At 34.8% G+C, this 27,087-nt stretch overlaps 1 protein-coding gene across 2 annotated transcripts; it reads left to right on the forward strand.

Moving 5' to 3' along the window:
- Positions 1–11,491: 11,491 nt before the first annotated feature.
- On the forward strand, positions 11,492–25,599 carry LOC145038032 (putative acyl-activating enzyme 16, chloroplastic). Of its 2 annotated transcripts, none has more exons than XM_078986688.1 (18): positions 11,492–11,896; positions 12,048–12,236; positions 12,320–12,434; positions 12,537–12,624; positions 12,796–13,013; positions 13,548–13,666; positions 16,283–16,432; positions 16,539–16,606; positions 16,887–16,992; positions 17,116–17,274; positions 17,505–17,558; positions 17,656–17,736; positions 17,835–17,972; positions 23,701–23,860; positions 24,373–24,452; positions 24,898–25,046; positions 25,238–25,295; positions 25,451–25,599. In XM_078986688.1, the coding sequence occupies exons 1-18, from the start codon at positions 11,651–11,653 to the stop codon at positions 25,541–25,543; spliced, it is 2,271 nt and encodes a 756-aa protein (XP_078842814.1). In that variant the 5' UTR covers positions 11,492–11,650; the 3' UTR covers positions 25,544–25,599. The 2 variants fall into 2 exon arrangements, with proteins under 2 accessions (XP_078842814.1, XP_078842815.1); XM_078986689.1 differs by lacking the exon at positions 25,451–25,599 and adding an exon at positions 25,349–25,449 and having other exon boundaries at positions 25,238–25,259.
- The last annotated feature ends 1,488 nt before the right edge of the window (positions 25,600–27,087 follow it).

Raw genomic sequence — 27,087 nt, forward strand, 5'->3', positions numbered from 1 at the left:
CAGATCGAACAGCCCGAGTTGAACGAAGGGCAGACTGAGGAGGGAAACTACAGTGGGACTGTTGGTCAAGCCAACCCACCGATAGTTAGGCAAAACCACCAGGATGGAGGAAATGATGGACGTGGATGCAAATACAAGGATTTCATGGCGTCCAAACCACCGAGTCTATCTGGAAGCCCGACGCCGGTGGAAGTCATGAACTGGATCTCCGAGATGGAGACGATGTTTGAGAGTTGCGAGTGTAGCAACAGGCAAAAGACCACTCTCACGGTTCCTTTGTTGAAATCTGGAGTACTAAGTTGGTGGAAGCTACTAGCCGATTCGATGCCCAAAGGAGAAGCGAGCAAGATGTCATGGGAGGATTTTCTAGTGCAGTTAAAAATGCAGTACTGCTCTGAGCAGGATCTTCTGGAGATCAACAACGAGTTTCAGAATCTAAAGAAGGGAAAGATGAGTGTCATCGAGTATGTTGCAAGTTTTACAGAGAAAATGAAGCTTGTTCCTTATCTAGTTCCAACTGAGCTCTCCAAGGTCAATAAGTTTGCCCATGGATTACCAGTAGACTTTGGACCAATGGTCAAGCAAGCAACCACTTTGAAAGGAGCCATCTGGGCAGCTAGGAATGTTGAGACCCAGATTAGGGAAAAAGGTCTGGAGAGAGCTGAAGTTGGCGAGAAAAGGAAACATGAAGGATCATCAAAATCCAACAAGGAAAAGAAATTCTCAAAGATTGAAGAAGGAGGAGGAGGTGAAACCAAGTGGTGCGAGAAGTGTAAAAAGAAGCACTTCGGGAAATGTAGCGAGGAGGTAACTTGCTACAAATGTGGGAAGACAGGGCATTACGCCAACAAGTGTGCATCCAACAAGAAGGTGTGTTATGGATGTAACAAGGAAGGGCATATTTCCAGGGACTGCCCGGGGAAAAATAAGGCAGCAAGACCAGAAACGCCACCGAGGCCAAGGGCATTCCACATGATCCTCGACGAAGCAGAAAACCGTGCAAGGAATCAATGATGAGGACTTCATATCCGAAGATCAAGTTATGCAGTAGCCATAGTGTCGTACGATGTAGCCTATTAGAGGCATAGTCTAGGGTGAACTTGGACACCTATGTAATAGTTTCAAGAAATAATAAAACCTTCGTTTTTTTATCTGATGTGTTAAAATGTTATGTGATTTTCTTGTATGGTGACTTGGGAAACTGCGGGACAATACTTGGGACGAGTATGAGTAGGTGTGAATGGTAGTAGAGGTCTATACTACCGGAAGCACAAGACTCACACTTGGATCAGGGAAAGTCACAAGGATTACCAAGAAGCTAGTAACTGATTCTGTTTTTTTCAAGTATGTCATTACCATCGTTTCGATAATGACTAAAAAGATTGTTAATTTCCGACCCTAGTGGTCGTACCGAATTGAGTCCGACTACGATGAGTATGTTGCGTGGTTCAGGGAACCAAGTTCGATGTAGCGTCCGACAAAAACCAAACAATTGAAATCAAAGCAATCAATAGAAGTATCGCGTTCGTTGTTAAAGAAGTTGGTAGCCAGAAACGCTACATGTTAAAGTGTGATTATATTACATTAGAACATGAATGAAGGCATAGTCTATTTTAGAATTTAACTCTAAGAGACCTAAGTCTAAACGTGCATCACATGATGATAGGTCATAATTTGAAGTCTAGCCTGAGGTAGAGAGCAGGTGCACGATCGAATACTGCTTACAGTCAATGAGTCTAAGAGATAGACTTGAAGGAATATAGAAGTTATAATTATTACCTAGGATGAAGAGATGACGTATGGAGTCATTATACGAGCCCTGTTTCGTTGATGATTCCGGGACGTAATCATCCTAAGGGGGAGATAATTGTAACGCCCGCAGATCCAGGCTAGTCAATTTAGAGGCAATAGGGGTCGAAAACGACTTTTCTACAAAAAGATTATTAAATAAATAATCTTAACCAAGTTGTAGAATATTTCACAAGGTTTCCGTACATATAAAGAACGCCGAAATCCGAGTTATAACGAAGAAGTTATGACCCGTCGAAGTTTCGCGTCGGAACCGGCACGGCACCGGGAAGCGTAAATAGTAAATTTATGATAGAGAGAGATTTAGCCTTAGCGCTCTAAACAAAAGTCGTAGAATATGTTAAACTAAGAACATCGATAAAAGAACGCCCAAATCTGACTTCGTATGAAGAAGTTATGATTTTTCGAAGTTTCGGATTAGCGGTGTACAACCCGAAATTCGAATTTTAGATCGATTGATTTTTAGCCAACACAACCTAAACAAGAATCGAAGATCTTGTTATTAGTAGCGTAACGATAAAAATACAGACGAAAATGGACATCGGATAAAGAAGTTATGAGATTTTAACGGACCAATCTTGTCCCGGCTTGTTAAAAATATAACTTTAAAAATAAAGTCAAAATTAGCCGACAGAGTCTAAACGAAAGTTGTAGAGTACGTCTCCACGTACGCGTGGATATAAAGAACGTCAAAAACGGAGTTCGTATGAACGAGTTACAAATTATAATAGCATATTTACGTATTAAAATAAAGTATAAATCATGTATACGTATATATATATATATATATATATATATATATATATACATATGTATATATCATTAGAAAGGTATCGACGATGCGGTCATTATAAGACTAATGTTGAGTTCTTTCGACATTAGTTTAGTACAAATATCATTAAAACAATTTAAAATAGTATTATAGAGGGGTGTTTAGTTGTTTATATAACTAAAATGTCATTAAGTAATTATGGAGGGTAGTTTTTGAAAATTCAATTAGTATAAATAAGAGCCTTGGGCTCTCATATTTCTTGCACCATTCTCTTGATTCAAGAGTATTTCTCTCCTTATCCCCCGAGCATTTCGGTCCCTCATGATTCGACTTCTCTTTCTGTAGTTTTAGTATAGTAAGGTGAGCGCTGAAACGCTGCACGAATCTTTCTTAGAAAGATTCAGCGACGAAGTTCTGCCCCTGCAGAGCCCGACTCCTAGCTAAAATCCCCTTAAAAGTAAGTTATGCTTACCCTATTTTAAATATAGTTTATATTTAAAATTAGTATTATTATTATAAATTTATAATAAATATTTGAGCTATTATTATGACTTATATAAGTGTCGTTATAATATCTTTTAACTACTCGCGGTACGGGGAATCTGGTTTAAAGGGCCGCATAGGGTTGTTGGATTTCAGAAGTGCTATACGCCAAAATGGTCCTGCCCTCCGGTGTTTTATGTCTGGCCCCTGTCTGTACATAGTAGTTGGAAAGTATTGTTTAAACGCTTATATAATAATAAGACTAATAATTAGTCACGGTACTATTAGACTAAAATCTAGTGGTGATAATACTAGGTTTCGTCAAAGGAAATTATTTTAAAGTAAACGAAGCGCTGTCCGAGTACCGAGTCACCACCTTCTCAAGTGAGTGCATAGTCCCTTTCATCTTACACATAGATATGAAGTATTTTAATATAAATTACGTGCTATGTGTGCATATTGTCTGAATACTTGCTGTCTATGCTGAGTGAAAGATTTTATACATGTTTTAAATGATTTAAACTATATATGTATTTTATATCTACGAAAATATTGGGGTAAAACATGGGTAGATATAATAGATGAAATATGAGTTGGATGATGAGTTAAGAGGTGATATAAACTATAAGGTGTGGGTGAGAGGTGTACGATGTGAGAAGCCTTTTTCCCAAACAATGTCCCCGTCATTCAGCAGAGTATGGATGACAACCACGGACTATCCTAGATAGTCCAGTGGAACACTATCAGGATCACAACCTGTAGGTGTTGTGAACGATGTGTTCACCCGGTGTACTCTAAACCTTGGTGATCATGCAGACTTGATACCTAGACCCTGGCGATCATGCAGACTTGGTGCCAAAACCTTGGCGACTATGCAGACTTAGTGCCTATTGTATAAATTCTGGCGACTATGCAGACTTAGTGCCTAAACCCCGGTGACGATGGACTTCGTGCCGATTCCTTAGGATGATCCTTAGGAATGTATGAACGAGGAATAGTTGATTCTTAGGGTAGACCCTTAAGAATAAAGCAGATAATAAGGATGGGTAATTGGGTTGATTGTTTGATTGTTTGAAAATAATAATTATATTATTGTGGGTTGAAAACTCTATGTACTCACCAGGTTTCCCAACCTGACCCACTCAGTTTATTTATATCACAGGTGTTGATATGAAGTCACATTACACTGAGAGATTTAAAGAGATATAGATCACTAGTGTAAATAAATGTAAGTTCTGTTTATGGTTATGTTTCTGTATTAACGATGACATCCCAAATGTTTTAAAATGAACAAAATACGTTCCTTCGAAAATGTTTTAAAAACGTATTTATCATGTTTTTCTGGGAACAAATTCCGCAACATTTTTATTAAAAGAAGTACTCTGATTTTTATAAAACATCAAAAATCGGTCTTTTCTGGCCGTGAAAATGGGGATGTCACAATGGAGCTGATCAAGGACTATGATTGCGAAATCCTGTACCATCCTGGAAAGGCTAATGTGGTTGCAGATGCACTTAGCAGAAAAGTTTATTGTAATAGTATGTGTTATACTATTACTCACACTACGGTGAAGTTCACCATTCTTGATGAACTAGAGAAGTGGCAAGTTGAAGCCTTAAAGCCAGAAAATGTAAAGAAGTAAGGAATGGTACATTATGCCGATGTTTTACTTGGTGATCCACGAGGATTAAAAGTATTTAAGAATCGGCTATGGATTCCAAAGATTGGTGGATTAAGACAGAAGATTTTAGATGAAGCTCATAAATCTAAACTATCAATACATCCTGGTTAGTAAAATGTACTATGATGTAAGAGCTGATTATTGGTGGCCTGGATTAAAGAAAGACATTGGAAGATATGTACAGGAATGCTTAGTATGCTTACAAGTCAAAACCGAACACCAAAAGCCTTATGGAAATCCAGAAAGCCTTAGTGTTCCTGTATGGAAGTGGGAAGAGCTGTCCATGGATTTTATTACCAAATTTCCAAAGACTGCTAGATAGCATGATAGCATATGGGTAATCGTCGACCGTCTGACTAAGAGTGCACATTTTCTCGCCATGCGTGAAACGGATCCAATGGAGAAATACACACAAGTATACTTGGATGAAAATGTTGCAAGACATGGTGTGCCACTAAAGATCATTTCCGATCGCGATACTCGCTTCACTTCTCACTTTTGGGGAAGTATGCAACGCGAATTGGGATCTCGAGTTGCTCTCAGCACCGCTTATCATCCTCAGACAGATGGTCAGACAGAGAGAATAATCTAGACAGTAGAAGATATGCTTCGTGCATGTGTTTTGGAGTTCGGTGGTAATTGGGATAAATACTTACCGCTTGTCGAATTTTCGTATAATAACAGTTACCACACTTCAATCAAAATGCCACCATATGAAGCATTATATGGTCGCAAATTCCGTACGCCGTTATGTTGGTGTGATGTAGGACAGAAGATCCTTGGAGGCCCTGAAATGATTCAAGACATCACCAACAAGATTCAAATCATACGAGAAAGAATGAAAGCGGCCCAGGATCGACAGAAGTCCTATACGGAAAAGAGAATACGACCTATAGAATTTCAAGTGGGTGATTTCGTGATGCTGAAGGTATCCCCATGGAAAGGCTTTATGCGATTTGGGAAGAAAGGAAAGTTGAGTCCTAGATTTGTTGGTCCTTTCAAAATCATCCAGAGAATTGGAAAGCAAGCTTACCGCTTAGAATTGCCTGAAGATTTGGCAGGTATTCATGCTGTGTTTCATGTAAGTTATCTGTGCAAATTCTTGAGCATCTACGATGAGACAGTTCCATTATCCGAAGTGAAATTGGATAATAAATTAAGATATGTAGAAGAGCCTGAAGAAATCATGAATGAATGAACAACTAAACTACGCGATAAAGAAGTAGAATTAGTGTTTGTCAAGTGGAAACACCATCGTGACCCAAACTATACTTGGGAGAATAAGAATGAGATAAAAGCAAAATATCCCCATTTATTTTAATCGATGTAATTTCGGGGACGAAATCCTCAAAAGGAGGAGGTATTTGTAACATACACGTTTTGAAATCGTGTTTTGTAATGAATAAAATTGTGAAATATTATGTAAAATTGAGTGTTGAGTTCTAACATATGGTTTTTACTAGAAATGAAGTAAAACTATGTTTAGAATCACTCAGAAAATATTGGAAGTCTTATGAGATTCCAATTAAAAGTTAAATAGTAAAATTTAGCGAAAATATAAAATTTTATTAGTTGATGTTGTAGAGAACCTCGTTAGAAACTTGTAGGCAAAAACCTCGTCAAAATCCAAGTTACAACGAAGAAGTTATGACCAACCGAAGATCCACGAAAAAACCGGCACGACACCGAATGACGTAAAAAGTGAGTTTTTGATAAACTACTTTTTAGCATTAGTAATCTAAATGAAAGTCGTTGTATTCGTTAAACCGAGAAATTCGATAAAAAGAACGTCAAAATCTGACTTCGTATGAGGAAGTTATGATTTTTCAAAGTTTCAACTTAGCAGTAGACAGCTAAAAACTTGAGTTTTAGATCGAGCGATATTTTACCGATACATCCTAAACGAGAATCGAAGGTCTTACAACGGTAAAAAGTCTGACGAAAACGTATGTCGGATGAAGAAGTTATGAATTTTTAACAGATTTTCCTGTCCCGGTCTGTTAAAAATAATAATATTAAAAATAAATTCAAAATTAGCCGACAAAGTCTAAACGAAAGTTGTAGAGCGTAATTTTAGCTATGCGTGCATATAAAGAACGTCAAAAACAGAGCTTGTATGCGAAAGTTATGGATTTTAGAAGTTCGGGGCCCGAAAACCGAGAATTTTCGCATGAACAATATTCGGACACGTCACTCCCACGAAGCAGCAGTATCACCGGAGACGTGGCCGATTTGAGAAGCATCACGTGTCGCAAGCTGAGTGGATTGAGGTGCGAGCCAATCCGGATCCGACGCGCGCTTCGCATCGCCTTCGCCACCGAGCTGCTTCGCTGCTTGCTTCCGAGACCGACGCGTGTTCTTCCCTGATTCACCGAAGCCGAGGTCCAGCAGGAGCGAGACACGCCTCGCCTACCAGCTTCGTATCCGACCCTCGCATCCGAGCCTCCCCTTCTCGCCACATGCCCCTCGTTGTTGCTGCCACCGAACCCTTCGCTGCTTAAGCCAACTCCGAACCTCGGCCCTATATAAAGAGGATCTGCGAGATCTTCCGACTAACTTTGGAAATTTACCACTTTTAGCCCCTCTTTCCATATTTTCTTCATATTGAGTTTTCCCGAAACCCCGGTATCAATTTTAGCACCCGAAACACGTCCCGAGACCCCCGAGAAGCCCAAAAATTTTATCTTTTCGGTTTTGAAGCCCTACCTTCGCAGTGCCCGGTTTTCAATTAAGCTCCCGATTTTCAACATAGAAAGGCATATTTAAAGCCGAAGTGCTGTCCAAATTACTATTTTAACCCCCGGTTAACTTAAGGTGAGTTCAATATATAGGAACAATTGTATGTTATGTGTTATATGTGCTATGTGTTTTTCAGTATTATCATTCTGAGTTATTTTCTCGTGTTATTCGCTATGTTTATAGCAATTGTAATACCTTTGACCATGTGATCAGTGAAAGGGCTTAGATTCACATTGGTACTGGTACGTAGCCTCTGGCCATGTAGAGCATGTCTCCGTAAGAGAATGACTTCTATTCTATGGCATTGGCAAATGGTTAGATAGGACTATAAGCCTGAAATCTAACAAGATGTTAATCAGAAATTGCATGTCATCTATGCTATTTGGGCCAAAGCTTTATTGATGTATATCAAGAATTGAAAAGAATATCTTTGAATAATGTCTTTGATTGATATGAACGCTTGTCACATGATCTCACATACATCTTGTTGTTCCTCTTTGCTTTTGCCATATTGAAGTATATATATGGCATAACATTATATTGTATCTATTTTTGAACTCACTAAGCGTCACCACTTACTCTATCAATGTTTAACAATTGCAGGTGATAAATAACTAGTATGTTTACATACTATTGAAAGATGTAGAATAGTTTGTAATAGTACTTTTGTACTACTTTTTATGTTTGTATAAATTACAATATCCTGGGTAGTTATGTAATATATATAACACTTTGTAATAGAAGGTTTGTATCCAATAGTTTGTAATTCCCTTTTTATCAATGTAAAATATTGATTTTATAAATATGCAAATAGCATGTTTTGGAGTAATGATATTGTGAAGTACGAAGGTTTGGGACTTTCAAAAATACGAAAGTTGGGGTCTTTCACAAGATGCAAGAAATTGCAATCCGAAAGTTCTTGATGAACTTCAATTGGATCTTTATCATGTTGTTGGTGGACTTCAGTTGGATATCGGTGGTACGGATCTTCATCATGGTGTTGGTGGACTTCAATTGGATATCGGTGGTGCTTCACTAAGTGGTTGCAGCTGCAATCTATCAAATCCTCATGTTATGTATTGTTACTTCATTTCACCAAGTGTTCATTAATTTGAATATTAATTTAAAATGTAACTGAATTATGTATGTAGTTAATGAGAAGATGGTTCTCTAAATCAAGTGTAAAGAACATTTAGACTATCCAACGATTTATAGCTTACTTGGTTAAAATGTTGCTTTTTGGAACAAAGGTGTTGTTATGTTGCTACAAACAACTACCCTCTCACAAAATGACTAACACCTCGTTCCCGAGTTTATCAAAAGAAAATAAAAGAAGTGAAAAGAAAGTCATGAGAGAAAAGAAGAGAAAGAAAAGGAAAATAAAATTTTCTTATGTGTTCCCGAGTTGGAGAAAAGTGGAAAAAAAATTAATCATTTTCTTCTTTCCTTGCAAATCCTCCCAAATCGGAAGGAAATATAGGAAAGAAAATGATCATTCAATTTCCCTCCACTTCATCCATTTAATGAAACTCAGGAACAACGATTTCTTTTATTTTCTTCTCATTTCCACATATTTCATTTATTTCTCTCGTTAAGTTGAACTCGGGAACGAGGTGTAAATGTATCTTTTACTTGATATTTAAATTTTATTTATTTAAAGTTATTTAATTATAACGCAATAAATGATATTCAAATGTATTTAAACACCATGCTTAATAATGTGTGCGACACCTTTATGATAATGTATCTTATACTAGTATTAGTTTAATTTTACGAAAGTTTGTTTAATTTTCTAATGTCTTATTAGTAGTGAAATAAAAAGATAATATGAATATAAAAAAATAATAACAAATAAATAAATAAAATCCAATACCATAATTATCAAAAATAAACTAAACTTAGGTACTAAACCTCATGAAACTATGTCGTTTTATTAACTAAAGATTGCAATTAGGGGATTCATAATTAACATTTGACGTTGCAGATTCAATATTGAACCAATAATTTTGACAGGGAAGAAAAAATGTTGATTATGTTTGATCTTCGTGATAGTGGAAAATAGCAATGTTCACTGAAGTGAAGTAAGAAACAACAATGGAGGAAAGAAAATATGAATGTTTAAACAATAATAGAAAAAAGAAAAGCAATGAGAAATTGTATATTTATCGAGTGAAAACTGAATCGGTTACATTTATTAAAATAAAACTATACAATTTAGAGGTTTAGTACATAAGCTTAAGTAAAGCTGTAATGTATATTCCCTATCCTTAATTAATAATTAATAATTAGTAACACGAAATTTGGTGTTATTTATGATGTGTTATTCGTTATTTTTTTTTAACTATTTAATCATATGTATAAACTTTGAGAAACATAGCAATATAATATCATAACGAATAGAAAACATAAATTATAAAAAAAAAAAATTCATAATTCTAACGTGTTTTGCAATATTTTTTCATGTCATACTAATATCAACAAAAATCCCAAAAATCTAATATCTTTCCACGACAATATAATCAACCTTTTTCATTAAATTAAGATAAAATGACATAAATGTTCTTGTAATTTACTAATGGTCACAAATTATCTTTGATATTTTTTGACCGGTATAATTAAATTGTTACATGTGTCATGTCCGGATTTTGATTCATCCAGGTTAGGGTTGAGCAAGATGATACAAATATTTATAGGGGCCGTATTTGGGTTGAAACTTCTAACCCATCAACATGCAAACCATCAACCCGAACATGACATGAAAGTCACCCCTAGCTGACAGTATATTATTCGATATCCATCAAAAAGAAACTAATCAATTATCAAAATACCATGCACACAAAAATTTTCCTTATTTATTGTTAGGGTTACAACTATTCTTTGTCGTTAAACGAATCAATAGCAATATGTATTTATTTTGCGTTCCTTGAAATTTAACATATTTCGGAATATAACTAAATACCGAATGAAATTATTCATCGACGCAGCTTTGCACAGGTAAACAACTAGTGTTTGTGTGTATACACACACACAAAGAACACTTTTGAAACACACATGTAAGAATAATTCTCAAAAATTTATTTATAATACACTTTACATCGATTTGTTAACATAGAAAGGGAATCTAACTACGATATGTCTAACTGAAAAATACAGGCCTTACAATTTTCATCGGTTTATGAACTTCGTGTTTGATAACACCCTAACACAAGGAAAAGGTAATGAATATAACTTGCTATCGGATATTTTGTGCTTGTTTAGCTTTGGATATGGATACCCGCCAAACCCAAACACTGTTGTCATTCGGTCTATCGCTAACTTTGAATTACACAACTACAAGCCAACAGTTGTTACTGCTTTGGGTGTAATAATATACCTTCAACACATGTGACATTCGAGTCTAATAACAAATTCAGAACCTCATTATCCCTAAATTTTGATTCAAAACCATCCAATGGGGTTTCACCAGCAGCATTTTGACGCGTGAGATCAACCCCTTTGCAAATTTATTTAAGGTCATACAATACAATACAAAAAAATAATAATAAATAAAAAAAAAAAAAACTCGTGGCAAAACACGGATATATCTCCTAGTTCTCATTAAATAATTAAGTAGACATAATACATACACCAAAATTGAATGGGCTAACTATTAGGATATAAAAGATGGCTATAAAGTCGTAATATGCGATGATACCTTTAATGATATTCTATTTTCATACATTCTCATTAAATAGACATAATATATACACCAACATAGAATGGGCTACCTATTAGGATATAATAAAGTCTTAATACTACAAACATATTATTTACACCAACAATATGTACAAATTCACTACCTATATGAGACTTTCTTGCGGCTAAATTACTAAAATATTGACAAAACTGAAAAAATAAGTATATCAAAGTCAATATATCACTATCATATAAAAAAAAAAAAAAAAAGTATTAAAAAGAAAATAAAACATACGAAAAACGATATATATGTCGTTTTACATTAAAATGAATGCCTATGATCTAAGCATATACACTGCCGGATGTGTTACGAATTATCCGGTGATTCGCTGTGTTCTCTCTTTCCGGTCTTCTCAATTTCGGAAAATTGAAAGTTTCACTTGCTAAGAACTCTGACCCACTTCACACACACACACACACAAAATACAAGATGATTGTTCATGGAGGTTTGTTGAATCCATTGTTTCAAGCTCCTTCAATGTCTGATTCGATGTCGATTGCAATTACTTCAACGAACTATATCGTTTCACCGTCTTACCATCGACGGCGACCGCCGTTTTGCTGTCAGTTCCAGTACCAGTACGTCAATGCCGGAACTGTATTTTATCATGGCAAAAAGGGCACAAGAGATCGTGTCAGTTTGTTGAATAGAATTCGAGCTTACTCCGAATCTAAGGTATCTGAATTACTCCTTTTTGTATTTTGCTATATTATTGGTTTTGTGAAACGTTTTTATGAACCAAAAGAGAAACGGAATCAATTCTTATGAATCAAATTTGTATATTGATGAAAAGATAATGACTTTTCCAACATAATCTCAAGTGTAGACAGAAGAAAAGGAAGTAAGAAAGTATTCACCTATCCTCGAGAGTCAGTTGGTATCAGAGAAGAATGTATCAACTGCAGAATTGAAGGCGATTCCTGATATTTGGAGATCTTCAGCAGAAAAATTTGGTGATCGGGTTGCATTGGTGGATCCACATCATGACCCGCCTACTAATATGACATACAACCAGGTCTTCTTCCCTTTTACTTTTTTCGGAAGTAATGGAATCTTTAATAAAATCTCTAATCAATTTAATTTGAACGTTGTTTGCAGCTAGAGGAGAATATTTTGAATTTCTGTGAAGGTTTAAGAGTCATTGGAATCAAACCATGCGAAAAAGTTGCACTCTTTGCTGACAATTCATGCAGATGGCTTGTTGCTGATCAAGGTAGATACATTGAAATTATATAGTAAAAGTACAAACGATATGTATGATTATGTTTAATTTTAATTTAAAATTATATAGTAAAAGTAACAAGTTTGGGTGTAGGTATTATGGCGACAGGAGCAATAAACGTTGTGAGGGGATCGAAGTCATCTGTGGAAGAGCTGTTGCACATCTACACTCATTCTGAAAGGTTAGCAAAAGAAAAAAAGAAAAGGTGGTAGCTTGCAAAAAGATCATGTTAATATGTAGATTGTAGAATAACATGTAACATAGTTTCCATATGCCATGGAGAGTAAATAAGTGGAGTGATTTCTAGGTTCATATTTCCTCATGTCAACAATTTGCATTCTTTGGATAACAGTGTTGCACTTGTTGTGGATAATCCTGAATTATATCGTCGGGTTGCAACGGGATTTAATTCAAAGGCATCTGTTAGATTTGTGATCTTACTTTGGGGGGATAAATCATCATTAAATAGCCATAGCCATATCATGGAGGGAATTCCTGCTTATTCCTACAAGGAGATTATAGATATGGGCCATGAACATCGTACGCTTTTGGTTGATTTACATGATGCCCGTAAGTTAAATCTACGGTTAGGAGTTGTTTCTAACTTTTTTTTTTACCTATTAAGTCCTTAAAGTGATTGAACGAGTAAAGATGTCTGTCTGGATAAAGTGTTGTATATTGTATACATAACGTCTATTCCTCTCTAGTTTGAATATAAAGTGTTTGAATGAGACTAAATGATCTTTTGACACTTACATTTCAACAAACATATTTCACAGTATTAAAAAAAAATTAGGGTGAGAGAAGTTGGGTGAAAAAATAAGGAGATTGGTGTTTTAATACATTAACCAAAGTTTTTTTTTTTTTTTGCTTAACTTATTAAGTCATTTTGTACACATTAAGTAAAAAAGAAACAACCATATATAGTTCTCCAGGTTATGTGATTAACTCATTGATTTCATTAAGTAAAAAAGAAATAATCCCTTAATTCCTTTTTATCTAGAATGTAACGTTTCAATGTCTCACCAATTCCAGCGGAAATGGAATTGAGATTCCATTCCATAGCATGTTTTGTTGTCTCTTGACTGACTTTGTGAATTTTAGGTGAAAAGTATGTTTATGAACCTATTAAATCTGATGATGTTGCTGCTGTTATTTACACAAGTGGGACCACTGGGAATCCAAAAGGAGTAATGCTTACGCATAGTAATCTTTTGCATCAGGTATAAATGTTTTTTTTTTTGTAACATCCGATTTTTTAACACAAGGTACACCAAAAAATTATCATTTATTTTTAATAAAACACATTTGTGTACACTTATGTTACAAACCAGTTATCAACATGATCGGTTCAAATAAAATAAAATGCAATGCTCCGAGTCGGGTCTCTCTCTCTCTCTCTCTCTCTCTCTCTCTCTCTCTCTCTCTCTCTCTCTCTCTCTCTCTCTCTCTCTCTCTCTCTCTCTCTCTCTCTCTCTCTCTCTCTCTCTCTCTCTCTCTCTCCGATCCTCTTCTTAAATAAAGTTACTTGCAAACACATATCAACAACAATGATAACCTACAAAGAGCCTAGTGAGTAATCCGTAATAATGATACACATAATAACGATGACATAAAAACACACGACTATCGGTGTATAGTTTCTCGAAACTCGTTTACCTATTAAGGTTTACATTTACTCGTTATTCAACTCATTATACTCTTTTTCTACACTCATTCTCTTTCTTTGCTCTCTCTATACTCATTCTCTTTCTTTTTATATATTCCCTTTATACTTATTACCTTTTTCATTATCTCTTTCTACTCTTCTATACTTATTTTTATTTATTCTCTCTACTCTCTCTCTCTCTATATATATATATATATATCCCTCCCTCTCCCTCTCTCTCCATCTCTCTCAATATCTCTCTCACTCTCTCTATGTCTCCTTCCTCTCTCTTTATCTCTCTCTCTCTGTATATATATATATATATATATATATATATATATATATATATATATATATATATATATATATCTCAATATCTCAACTATACTAACTCATCAACTTATATAACAATACTCTATTATTTATCTCAGTAATACTCGATTTTTAACTCATAGTACAATTATATGTCTTAATCATAGTTGCTTATTAACACATCATTTAACACTCTAATTTATATTTCGAATGTACTCGTTATGAATATTATATTTTGCTATGTATCTCAATCATACTCATCTATTTACTCAAATCGTAATAAAGTACGATAATTCTCAATTATTCTATTTAATGACTCATAGCATTAGGCGGCTATAATTCTCAGTTATCACAAATACTCAACTCATACGATACTAATAAATAACAATTCAGATATTATACTGGATAACAATTATCAAGAGAAAGATAAAGTTACTCACTTGGTTAGTTAGTGAAGACTAACTATTATTCTTGCCTCCATCCCTACGCTACTTTCCAATTCTTCACTTGTCCAACCTTATTTGGACAATATATTAAGTTCATTAGAACTTGTCTAATCTCCTTACTATATCAACCACAATCACTAACTAACCAGACTCAATAACCATCTGTCTCCAAATTAGTCAAGTGTCAAATACAATCACCTAACGACTTAACATCACAAGCGGTTAACCCAATTGACAAATCTCGGTAAATTAGGGTATTTAACCCATAATAACCAGATTAACATTTAACAAATCATCGGGTTTGTAAAAACACCATATCACGAAATCATGTAACACATACACGGGTCTAACAACCCTTTACAAAATGTTACATAAATATAATTATGTAATAACAGGATAAAATATAACCCAACTAATCCCTTAACTCAACCTTTGTATCCCCCGTACTCTAGTATAACTCTCCGATTATAAGCCTCCAGGAACACCTCTTGAGCCGCTCCCCCGACTGTTTGTGCCAACATCTTTAAACGACACAAATTGCTCATATTTATATGTTGGATGCGTTGTGCCGTGGCAGGAGATGCATCATGTCGCGATGATGAGGAGACTTCAATTTTAGCCACATGTTTACTGTTTCACCACATGTTGCTCTCTAACTGACACATGTCCTCGTGACTCACTCCCTCTTTGCTCGTGGTCAGGGCTACACTGCGTCGCGAAGAGCCGTCATTGACCGTTTGACTTTGACTTTTGTTGACTTTCTCGAAATATCAACGTACTTTCATCTCAACTTCGAAAGACCATAACTTCCTCATACAAACTCTAATTTTGAAAAAAGTATATCCACGGAATCATCTTAGAGTGAACTATCACTTTCTATCATAAATCTCTGGCTAAACTTTACTCGTTTTCAGATACCATGCAACATGTATAAGAACCTATGTATTGCATCACTGAAGTATCATTATTTCACTAACTAAATTCACCTTTAATCATATTTATACGAAATACATACTGCAACACATAATATGAGGCTTTTGGTTCATTACATGTCTCATAATAGTGCATGTCATAAAAAACAGGTGTCACATTTTGCCACCCTTCAATTGATCAAATTTTCATGTCTTTAAGATATTATGATTTTTGATTTGATACGAACATATACAAATTATAAATATAGTGCCTGCACTTCAAGAAACAGGGAGGCCTCCAAAACCGAGTTCAAGACTCAATACTTTTTATATCATCACAATCATAAAATGATCCTTAGGTCCTATTTATAGTGTTGTGACAAAACCCCACTTACCAAAATTAAAAACATACAAAAAAGGATAATTATTAAGGAAATACTAATCATAAATAATAATAAAAGATAACTATTAATTTGAAATAAAAATAAATCTTGATAATTTATCACTTTCATACCTTTTTAGGTTCATAATTTGTGGGACATCATCCCTGCGCGGCCCGGGGACAGATTTGTAAGCATGCTTCCACCTTGGCATGTATATGAACGTGCTTTTGAGTATTTTATATTTTCTTTAGGAATTGAGCAAGTATACACAAACGTGAAATACTTAAAGGTATTTTTTAATCCCATTTGGAATTTCTTAAATGTAGAAAATGGATATTATATAATATTACCATTCAGTTTTGTGATTTAATTCTTTTTAGTTATTTTCGTTGTAGGATGATTTGCGACACTATCAGCCACAATTTATAATATCTGTCCCTCTAATATTCGAAACTTTATACAAGTACCTCTTCTCTATTTACAATCAACAATGTACTTTCATTACTTTGTTTATTATAGAATCCTACTTTTATTTTTCTTCTATAGTTAGTAAAGAATTGAAAGTATGATGCTATCATTGGGAAGATTTTCTAAAAAAATATGTGTAATATAAAAAAATGAAATTATGATGCAAGAATATATATATATATATATATATATATATATATATATATATATATATATATATATATATATATGAAAGTACATTGTTATTTCTTCCATTTACCCTTCCAATTATGCAGTGGGATCCAAAAACAAATATCCACCTCTTCTGCAATCCGTAAGCTGATTGAATTATCATTGATAAAGATTAGTTTGGCATATATGGAGTTCAAAAACATATATCAGGTTCAAACCTTTAGTATCCTATTGACTTTTGACTAGTTTTCTTTGTGTATGAGGGAATTTACCTTTAGTTAATATTATAGTCTAATGTTGTAATTAGTAATTAATTTTCATATTGGTTTATAGGGTAAATGTTTGTCAAGAACTCAGAAACAACCTTGTTTCATTACTGCAACATTGGATTGGATATATGCACGAATTATTGCTGCCATTTTGCTTCCGTTACATTTATCGGCAAAGAAACTTGTTTACACTAAAATTCACTCCTCTATTGGGATTTCAAAGGTTTAATATATATTATCCTTCTTATGTCATTCTGTTGTCTGTTGTACGTGCAATTTTTTCTTCCACCCAAAAATATGGGACAAGAACTCGTGATCGATCTCTTGTCTGTGAAAAGACGTGAATGCCCTTGTTATCCACATAATATCTATGTAGGATGTCTAGGATTGTAAAAGCTGATTGAAGAAGATTTAAACAAACTTCTAATTCTGATAAATGTTGGCATTCGACAGGCTGGCATATGTGGAGGTGGAAGCTTACCGTTACATGTTGACAAATTCTTCGAGGTTTATAGATTCATTATTATTATTATTATTCTAATATATTAATTACCAGATTAAAACATAGATTAAAAAATGTCATAATTGTAAGTTTTTTTTACAGGCAATTGGAACAAAAGTCCAAGTTGGATATGGATTAACAGAATCATCTCCTGTCATAGCTGCTCGACAACCATATTTAAATGTAAATCTAATATACCAATCTAAATGTGAAAATTTATAGATTTTATATTATTTACAAATATATAAAGAATGAGAAAATGATAAATGTGAGACTTGAAGGTTCTTAGATCGGTTGGGCGTCCAATCCGACATACAGAAATAAAGGTTGTAGATGATGAAACCGGTGAAGACCTTCCTCCTGGTTCAAAGGGAATAGTCAAAGCCAGGGGTACACAAATCATGCAAGGTTATTACAAGGTACCTCAAAATATATTAGATCCATGATACTTAGGGATGTTTCTTTTTGACTTAATGGGTTAAGCACTTGCTATACATATTTGCTTCTTTTTTACTTAATTTGGTCTTAATGGGTATGGGCACAATGGTTATTTAGGGGCTGTTTGATAGTTGTTGACTGTGCTCTGACTGAATCTGCCTCTAACCGAAACTGTGTTTGATTACGCCTGTGGCTGAGTGTGCTAAATATTGAATATAACCATTTTACCCTTTTGTTTTGATTTGTGCAAAATAAAATGTTTAAGTTGATAAAATTTCAGAATAAATTTGCTAAATAATTATAAAAAATACAAAATCCAAATTAAACATAAATCATTTCAAGCCAAATTCCTCATCAAATTTAACAAAAACATATTGAACCATACTTGCATTACATAACTCCAAGTGCTCAATCCAATTGTATGCAACTTCATAGCTTTATTCCACATATAAGTAAATAAATAAATAAAACATTGCCCCAATTCTAGTCTAAACTTTAGTACAAAGTGCATATATAACTCGTGGAATGTAATATTTTTGATCTCAAAAGTCCACAAAAGAACTAGAAACATTAATTCAACCAAAAAATGTGAATGGAACTATATAATTAAAATATATGATCTATATTACATAACAAGAACAACCCAACACATGTATAAATGTCACAGTCACAAAACATCTAGAACCGACCTATTAACATCGTCTTCTTGCAAAATACTCAGCAAAACCAAAGCATAAAATATATAAGATTGTTAAGCAAACGTATACAAAACCAAATGTAAATAACAATCGTATGTAAATAAGAGTATTAATATAAAATAGATAAATTAACATGAACCTGAATCTATTACAGTGTAAAATAGATAAATCGAATCAATTGATTTCAAACTTAGAAACATGTGCTACATTAACAACTGATCTTTCCAAGTCGCCTCATTCTCAGGTATCCCCTTCCACTTTCAACTATATCAGCCACTCCTGCTAACCTTGATTCTCCCTATGATATTTGCCTACAACCATGCGTTGTTCGAGTAAAAATTTTAAACTTTTTTGGTCGGTTACGACAACAAATTTTCTTCCTATCAAATAATGTTGCTATTTTTGGATTACCATGACAATTGCCATGAGCTCAAGTTCATAGACTGGTTTTTATTAACTGGGCTTTTTTTTTCCTAGAACCTGGTTGAGATACGCGATGGGCTTTCCGTCTTGCATCAAAATCGCCCCCACCCCATGTCCGGACGCGTCTGTCTCCATGGTAATTTGTTTGGAAAAATCCAACAACGCAAGAACTGGAAATTGAGTCATGGCCTCCTTCAAATTTTAGGCTTGTGTAGCCACCTTACTCCAATGGAATTTATCTTTTTGTAGTGAGTTGATTAAAGATTTAGCGATTTTACCATAACCTTGAACAAACTTTCGATAATAGCCCATGAAAAATCCACGAAGATCACGAATGATTTTAGGCATAAAACAGTCAATCATGGTTGAAATTTTTGTTGGATCTGCCATCACGCCACCTTCCGTTACTACGTGTCCCAAGTAGTCCACTCGATCTTTCAATATAGTTTCACCTTCCTTAGTTTCCGGAACACGGTGGTAAGTTGCTCACGATGCTCTTAGAGATTTTTGTCGTACACTAAAATATCATCAAAGAAAACAAGCACAAATTTTCGAGATAAGGTTGAAAAACCTTGTTCAAATGAGACCGGAAGGTTGATGGTACATTTGTCAATCCGAAGGGCGTGACCAAGAATTTATAGTGCCCTTTACGGGTCCTAAAGCTTGTTTTAGAGATATCATCCTGTTTCATTCAAATTTGATGATAACTTGATTTCAAATCCAACATGCTAAATATCATGGCCCATGAAACTCGTCAAGGAGCTCATCAATCATGGGAGTTGGAAACTTATCCAAAATCATTGGTTTATTTAGTGTATGATAGTCCACACAAAAACATCAACTTTCGTCTTTCTTTTTGACAGGTTAGACAGGACTTAAATACGGGCTTGAACTTGTTCGAATTATTCCTGCCATCAACATCTCGTTCACTAACTTTTTGATTTCATCTTTTTGCAATTGTGTGTAACGATATGATCGGACATTAATAGGTTCTGTTCCGGATTTTAAAGTAATGGTGTGCTCATGTTCACGGTGTGGTGGTAACCCGTCTGACATATTAAAAGTATCTAGAGAAGTTACTAAGGAGATCATTTGTAACATCCCAAAATACGATCCAGGTTTTTTTTTTTAATTAAGTAACAAAAACCATAATAACAAATCATATCATTTATAAACCAAAGTTATTATATTAAATCAGAGTATCATCTCAAAACATGTTCTTTTATCAGAGTATATGCCTCCCAGGCTAAAGCTTCTTAGTGTGTGTGCGATGCAATCATCCCGAGCCCTTCCCTCCGCTACCGGAAGTACTTGAAACCAAAACTGAAAAACGTAAGCACGAACCTTAGTGAGTTCCCCAACCTACCACATACCATATGTAATCACATACTGTAAACACTGGGCCACGCCCGCTACTTCGAGCCTCGCCCACTACATCGGGCCTCGCCCGACCCCAAGCCCCGCTTGGCTTCGAGCCCCGCTCAGTATACATATCTGTTTCTCTTAGGCACCGCTTGTCTTTAGGCCGCGCCCGTTAAACACATACAAGCACATAAATAATTCATAACACATAAGCTAATTGAGTCTATTATATTCTTGTGCTAAGGCCTTGCCTATCTTGGGCCTCGCCCTTGTCCTGCTACTGGTGAGTCATGAAACCTCATCCATGCTCCTGCTGTTAGTGAGATACGGTCCCCCTCCCTCACTCACTCCTCTCCTATCTCGGGCCTCGCCCCTGCTCTGCTACTAATGAGGTATGGAACCCCATCCATACTCTGCTAATGATGAGATATAGGACCTCGCCCACACCCACCTCCCTACCCGGCACATACAAGTATCACACAGAAAACAAGTATAATCTAACATGCAAAACATTCCTTGGGCACCCGCCCGACATTGGACCTTGGTCCAGAATATCATACTAGCATACATTGCCTAGGTATAACCCCCGGGTCTTCATACTTATAACTATATGGGCCGGTATTGTGGCCTTAGACCCATTCACACAGTGAGGAGACTCACCTTGCACTTTGAGGCTTCTGCTGAAATCCTCCTGACTGCTATCCGACAACTTTAAGAACCGTTGCTCCTCTACCTCCCCGAGCTACCAATATCAATATAACACTTAGTCCTAAATTTTCCTTCCCAAGTCAAACTAAGTCAGCTTTGGTCAAAGTCAAAGTCCTGGTCAAAGTCAGTCTTCCAGGTTGACCATACTCGTCGACTCAGCCTAATGACTCGCCAAGTTCATAACCTCGTAACCATGCACCTCATGACTCGACTCACCGAGTCCTTCAATCTCTGATTCCTATTCCTGTTCAACCCACATGATTCACCACTCAACTCACTGATCTGACTTATAACTAGAAGGGATTTGGGTTTGCGACCCAACTCGCCGAGTCCATGAACAGACTCGCCGAGTCCACTTGTGTCATCTTCATTCTGTTGATTACAGTCCATTCCATTGCTCCCCACTTGTAGATCTAGACTCCTAAGGCTAGCATTACACGTAAAGTTGCCAACTTTACGTGCATGCAAGGTGCTATAAAGCTTGAACTCCAAATCCAAGCTAAAATGGAGGCTTGTGTCATGGAATGGAGCCATAGTTGGGTAAAGCTGGCAACTCTGAGCTTCTAAAGCTCAAGAGTGCCCATATATAAAGTCTAATACATCTTCAAAGGCTTAATACTCAGATTAGCCTTGGAAATGGACCAAATGTGACAAAATACAAGCTAAGAAGAGGATCTAGATGAATAACATCCAAGGCATAAGCTTTATACCTCCAAACGTTCTGAAATGCTACCCAAGATCTGGATCTACTGCCTCTTCTTGAATCACCAAGGTTTTCCTTCTTTCATCTAGCTTCAAATCACTCAAAAATGGCAAGGAAAGCTTAAGAACACTCAATGGATGCTTAGGGTTTCGAGAGTAGGTGGGGGAGTGATGGAGGCTGGGGCGGAGGCCTGAAATGATGTTTAAATAGGGCACCAAGTCCCGAAATTAGGGTTTCTCAACCCAGACCTGACTCGCCGAGTCAGTCTCCCTGACTCGCCGAGTCGGTTACTTAATTCGCGACACGGGACATGCTCTCGAGTTCTCCCATGGACTCGACGAGTTGACCCTTTGACTTAGGGTTTTCCTTTCCCTTCTTGGTGCTGTTGGATTAAGGGTGTTACATCATTAAGGGGAGAATGTATCAGAGGATCGGGCTGTTTATTTTCGTCCAAACTGTTGATTTCCACCCAATATCCTTCGCTAGCGTGTGGTATTCCTCATATAAACGATTGGAGAGATGCTTCAGATCTTTGCAAGTTGGCTTCACTATTGATAAAAACTACCACTTCTTCCCACCAATTTCTCCTTTTAATTTCATGGTGTGAGGAGTCATTAAAACTGCCACTAAACATATTGTGATGAGAACATCGGTGGAGGTGGTGCTGTGTCAGACAAGGTGAGTGATCTGGTGGCGGCGGTAGTGGGGGCAGTGATCGCTGCAGTGGCGGTGGTTATCGAATGCGGTGGGTGCGATTGGGTTGTGATTGTTGGGTTTGCTGGATGTTGTTGGCTAATGTTAAAGAGCCTCTCCATCAGTTGAGCATGTCGCACCTCAGCTTCTGCCCTCATCATCACTAACTTTTGTTCGGAGTCTGCCATCATCGCCATCATCTTCTACTCGGTGTCCGTCCATATTGCAACAAGTTCTTGTTAAACTTGATCCCATCGATTTTTGGTCTCCTCAGGTGTGAGTTCCTTGCTATTAAGATACAAAACAAAATTTTCAATTAGTACCATTAGCAATTATAACGTTGAATCACACCCATGTCATGACTACGGTATTTAAGAACCCACATCAATTCCTTCATTAAATTAGCAACTTTTAGCTCTGAAAACAAATCATCTTCCCGCATATGAGTGATTTAAATCGTTTTCAGCAAGTGGGTATCAATGGAAAAACAGTTTTGATCTATCGATTAAGTCAAGAAAAGAAACAAATCCATTACCCATTCAACCACTTTACCTAGTGTTGTAAAACTCTCCGAGTTAGCCGATTACTCCTACGAGTACTCGCTATAGGCCCCTTACCGAGGCGAGTTATAGAATCCCAAGTACTCCTCGATCGGTCCCTAACTAAACTGAGCAATGTTGTAAAACTCGGTGATTAATATGTATAATATACTTAATGATTTATTATTTAACACACACACACACACATGTGATTATTACTACATATATACCTGAAATTTTCAGTAATTATTCACAAAGTGAGACCATTATGTGTTTTTCAATTTTTGTGTATTTACATGTATCTAGTTTGGTTATATATTCCAATTAACTTATGATTTGAACATGTGATTTTGACATATATAATTTCCCTAAAAGATTTCTATATGAATTACCGAATTCAAGTACTCCCGAGTACTCACTACTCGGTAGTCGGCCAAACAGGCACCGAGTAACGAGTTCTACAATCTTGACTTTACTCATACATGACTTAATGGGGGGGAAAAGAAACAACCACATATATGTTTTAAGAAAAAGATTATTAAATTTACTCATGGTGATTATTTTATCTGCAAATTTGAAATAGAATCCCATTGCTACAAAGCAAGCTATAGATGAGGATGGATGGTTAAACACGGGGGATATCGGTTGGATTTGCCCTTCCCATTCATTAGGGCGAAGTCGTAATTCTGGTGGCATTATTGTTCTTGAAGGTCGTGCCAAGAACACTATTGTCCTTTCAACAGGTAAAAAGGGGGTTACTTGAGGTTTATCAATGATCTATTTGATATTTTCTATATTAGCTAAATAGAGTTATCTACAGACATACATATATTTGTGTATTATAACACCCTACTTTCATTTCTTTCTACTTTTACTTTATGGAATTACACTTTCAGTTTTGTTCTTATTAGGACATTAAACTTTCCAAAATCTATCCAATTTAGTATAGTACTTTCAAATGTTTTTCTATTGCTACTTTGTACTTTTCAAAATCTATCCAATCATTTATTTGGGTGAACTTTTTCTTATTTGGACATTATACTTCCATTTGCTACTTTGATTTCTTTCTATTACAGTACCATACGTTTACTATTTTTATTAAGACAATGTACTTCAAAATATCTACCCAATTATGGCTTTGTACTTTTCATTTTTTTCTTACACATTATACTTTGCAAAATCTACCCTTTATTTATTTATTTTTCTATTTCTTCTTTTTCAAGGTTATTTGAATGTTGTTTTTAATGGTTACTAGGGGAGAATGTTGAACCAGAACAAATAGAAGAAGTAGCAATAAGAAGCAATTTAATTCAACAAATAGTTGTCATTGGTCAGGTAACACTTCAAAATTTAAAACCTTCATTTCCATTTCTTTTCAGATCCTTTTATTTTCCTTTAATAAAATAGTAAATTACACTTTTCGTCCCTAAGTATAACTGATTTTTGCAAGTTCGATCCCAAAATGTTTTCTCTTGCAATTTTGGTCATTATTTGAGGTTCTTGTAACTTTTGAGGTCCCTGATCCAAGTATAATGACTACTTTTGGTTCCCCAAGTATAGCTAATTTTTGCTATTTTGGCCCCAAAATAGTCGTTTTACTTGGAACGGGGACCGAAAACGTTACTAAAACCTCAAATAATGACAAATTTCCAAGAGAAAACTTTTTTGGGACTTAAATTGATAAAAACATCTATATTCAGGGACCAAACATGTAATATATATTGTTCTTAATAAAATAAGGCTATTTATTTTTATTTTTCATGTTACAAATGACAACTAGGATCAGCGTCGTCTTGGAGCTATAATTGTTCCAAATAAAGAAGAAATTCTTTTGGCATCAAAAAATGCGTCCATGTCAGCTTCTTCCGGTAACGCTCAACTTACCAAAGACCAAATGGCTGGCATCTTATCTCAAGAGCTTCGTAAATGGTAACCAACTTTACTTTATCTCAAGATATTTTAACAAATTTAAATAATGACCTCTCGAAAGTCTAGGGAAGTCGACTCTGTAATCACGTCTTTTGTTTCAATCATTCAGTAAATAGTCTATCAATTCTTGTAATTCTACCCCAGGTTGTCTATATATCAAATAGTTTAACTAGATTTATCTTGTCATGCAGGACATCTGATTGCTCATTTCAGGTGGGACCCATTCTTGTCATTGAAGAACCTTTTATGGTAATTCCGCTTGCATTTTATCTTTCTTTTTTTAAAACGATTATCTTTTTCAGAAGGAAAGAACATAATATGAAGCTTTTCCCATTAAGTCGCAACTGTGGATTTAAAGACTTATAGACACAATTATTTTTTATGACAACACTTTGGAATTACAGATTGATAATGGTTTGATGACTGCAACCATGAAGATCCGAAGGAAAAAAGTTGTAGAACTATATAAAGACCAAATAGATGATTTATACAAGTAATCTTGTATGTTTAATATATTTAGAAAAAAAAATACATAATGTGTATGTACTTTCTCCATGGCTAATAATCTATATTTTGGTAATTTATGAGTGAAGACATTTCATTTTTCATGTAAAATTACAAATTTGTTTTTCTTAAAAACATCCTTTTCAATATTCGTCACAAAATAACCATCAATTTTGCAAAAAGAACCATACATTGTTTATTTTATTTTTTTGTAAAATTGCCTAATGAGGGTCCCACTAGAAGTTTGTAATTTATCTACATAAATGTGTAGTTGGACCATTCAATATTCATAAGGCAAAACAATATTGATGGTTATGTTACACTAAATGTTGGTTATTAGGTGACAAGGCACCACTCATTTTGGCTATATTAGTTATCTTTAATAGTTTAAACTTGCTTAACTAGCTTTAAATATAATCAATAAGAAATACTGAAATAGGTTTGTCAAAGCATCTCCAACCTACTCTTATTTTTCATTTTTTCTCTCATTTCTCTTCAACCCTACCCCATTTATTCCCCCATTTTGGGGGAAATGAATAGTATAACACCAAATATGGTGTTATACTATTCATTTTCCCCAAAATGGGAATGAACGTTGAGTTGTCAGTTTTAATCCTTCTTTTTATATATTTATACATTATTAGTTTATTTTATTTACTAATTATAATTTAAATGTATTATTTAATACTTATAATATTGTATTATGTATTAAATTATATTAATTAATTATAAATATATATTTTATTTTTTGTTTATCAAATTCATATGAAATTTTAAATAAATATTGAAATTTTAAAATAAGATAATGTATTTTACAAAAGCTTATAATTAGGTGTTATAAATATAATCTTATTTATTTAATAGTATTGTAATGAAAAAAATATAGATTATATATTTGTTAAAACCAAATTACTAGAAGAGGTATGATTGACAATCTATATAAGTTGGAAAAATGAAATATACAAGGAATATACTTTTTAGAGGTAAAAATAAGGTAAAAAAATAAAGTAAGGTTGAAGATGAAACACTATTTATCCCATTTTTTACTCCATTTTTGAATCTCATGGATATGCATTCTTTAAGAGAAGTTTAGAATAAACTTCATAAGGTTGTCGAAAATGACCACCATTCTTGATTACATTTAACAATTTGATCATCCTTTTAAGAAATTACCAAAATATTATTAAGTTTGCAATTTGAAACCCTGTTATTCTCTCCTCCTTTCGGTATTTCGAAACTATGTCCACTTTCATCCTTACCTAATAAGATTTTCATAAGTTAATTATTCATCAATGAACCAAGAAACCAATCTAAAACGTCTAAATTTAAAGCGAGCAGCGGCAAAAGGAATGATTATAGACTTTTACAATGGACGTACATACACTAGATTATTACAAAACTTCATTCCTTTTTTTTAGTTATATATATATATATATATATATATATATATATATATATATATATATATATATATATCATTGCTCGTTATTTTTCGTCCTCTTTCCATAGAGATCAATAATAATATATAAAAACTAAT

This window comes from Lactuca saligna, chromosome 1 (assembly GCF_052625555.1).
Source record: "Lactuca saligna cultivar CGN05327 chromosome 1, ASM5262555v1, whole genome shotgun sequence".
Classification (NCBI taxonomy): Eukaryota; Viridiplantae; Streptophyta; class Magnoliopsida; order Asterales; family Asteraceae; genus Lactuca; species Lactuca saligna.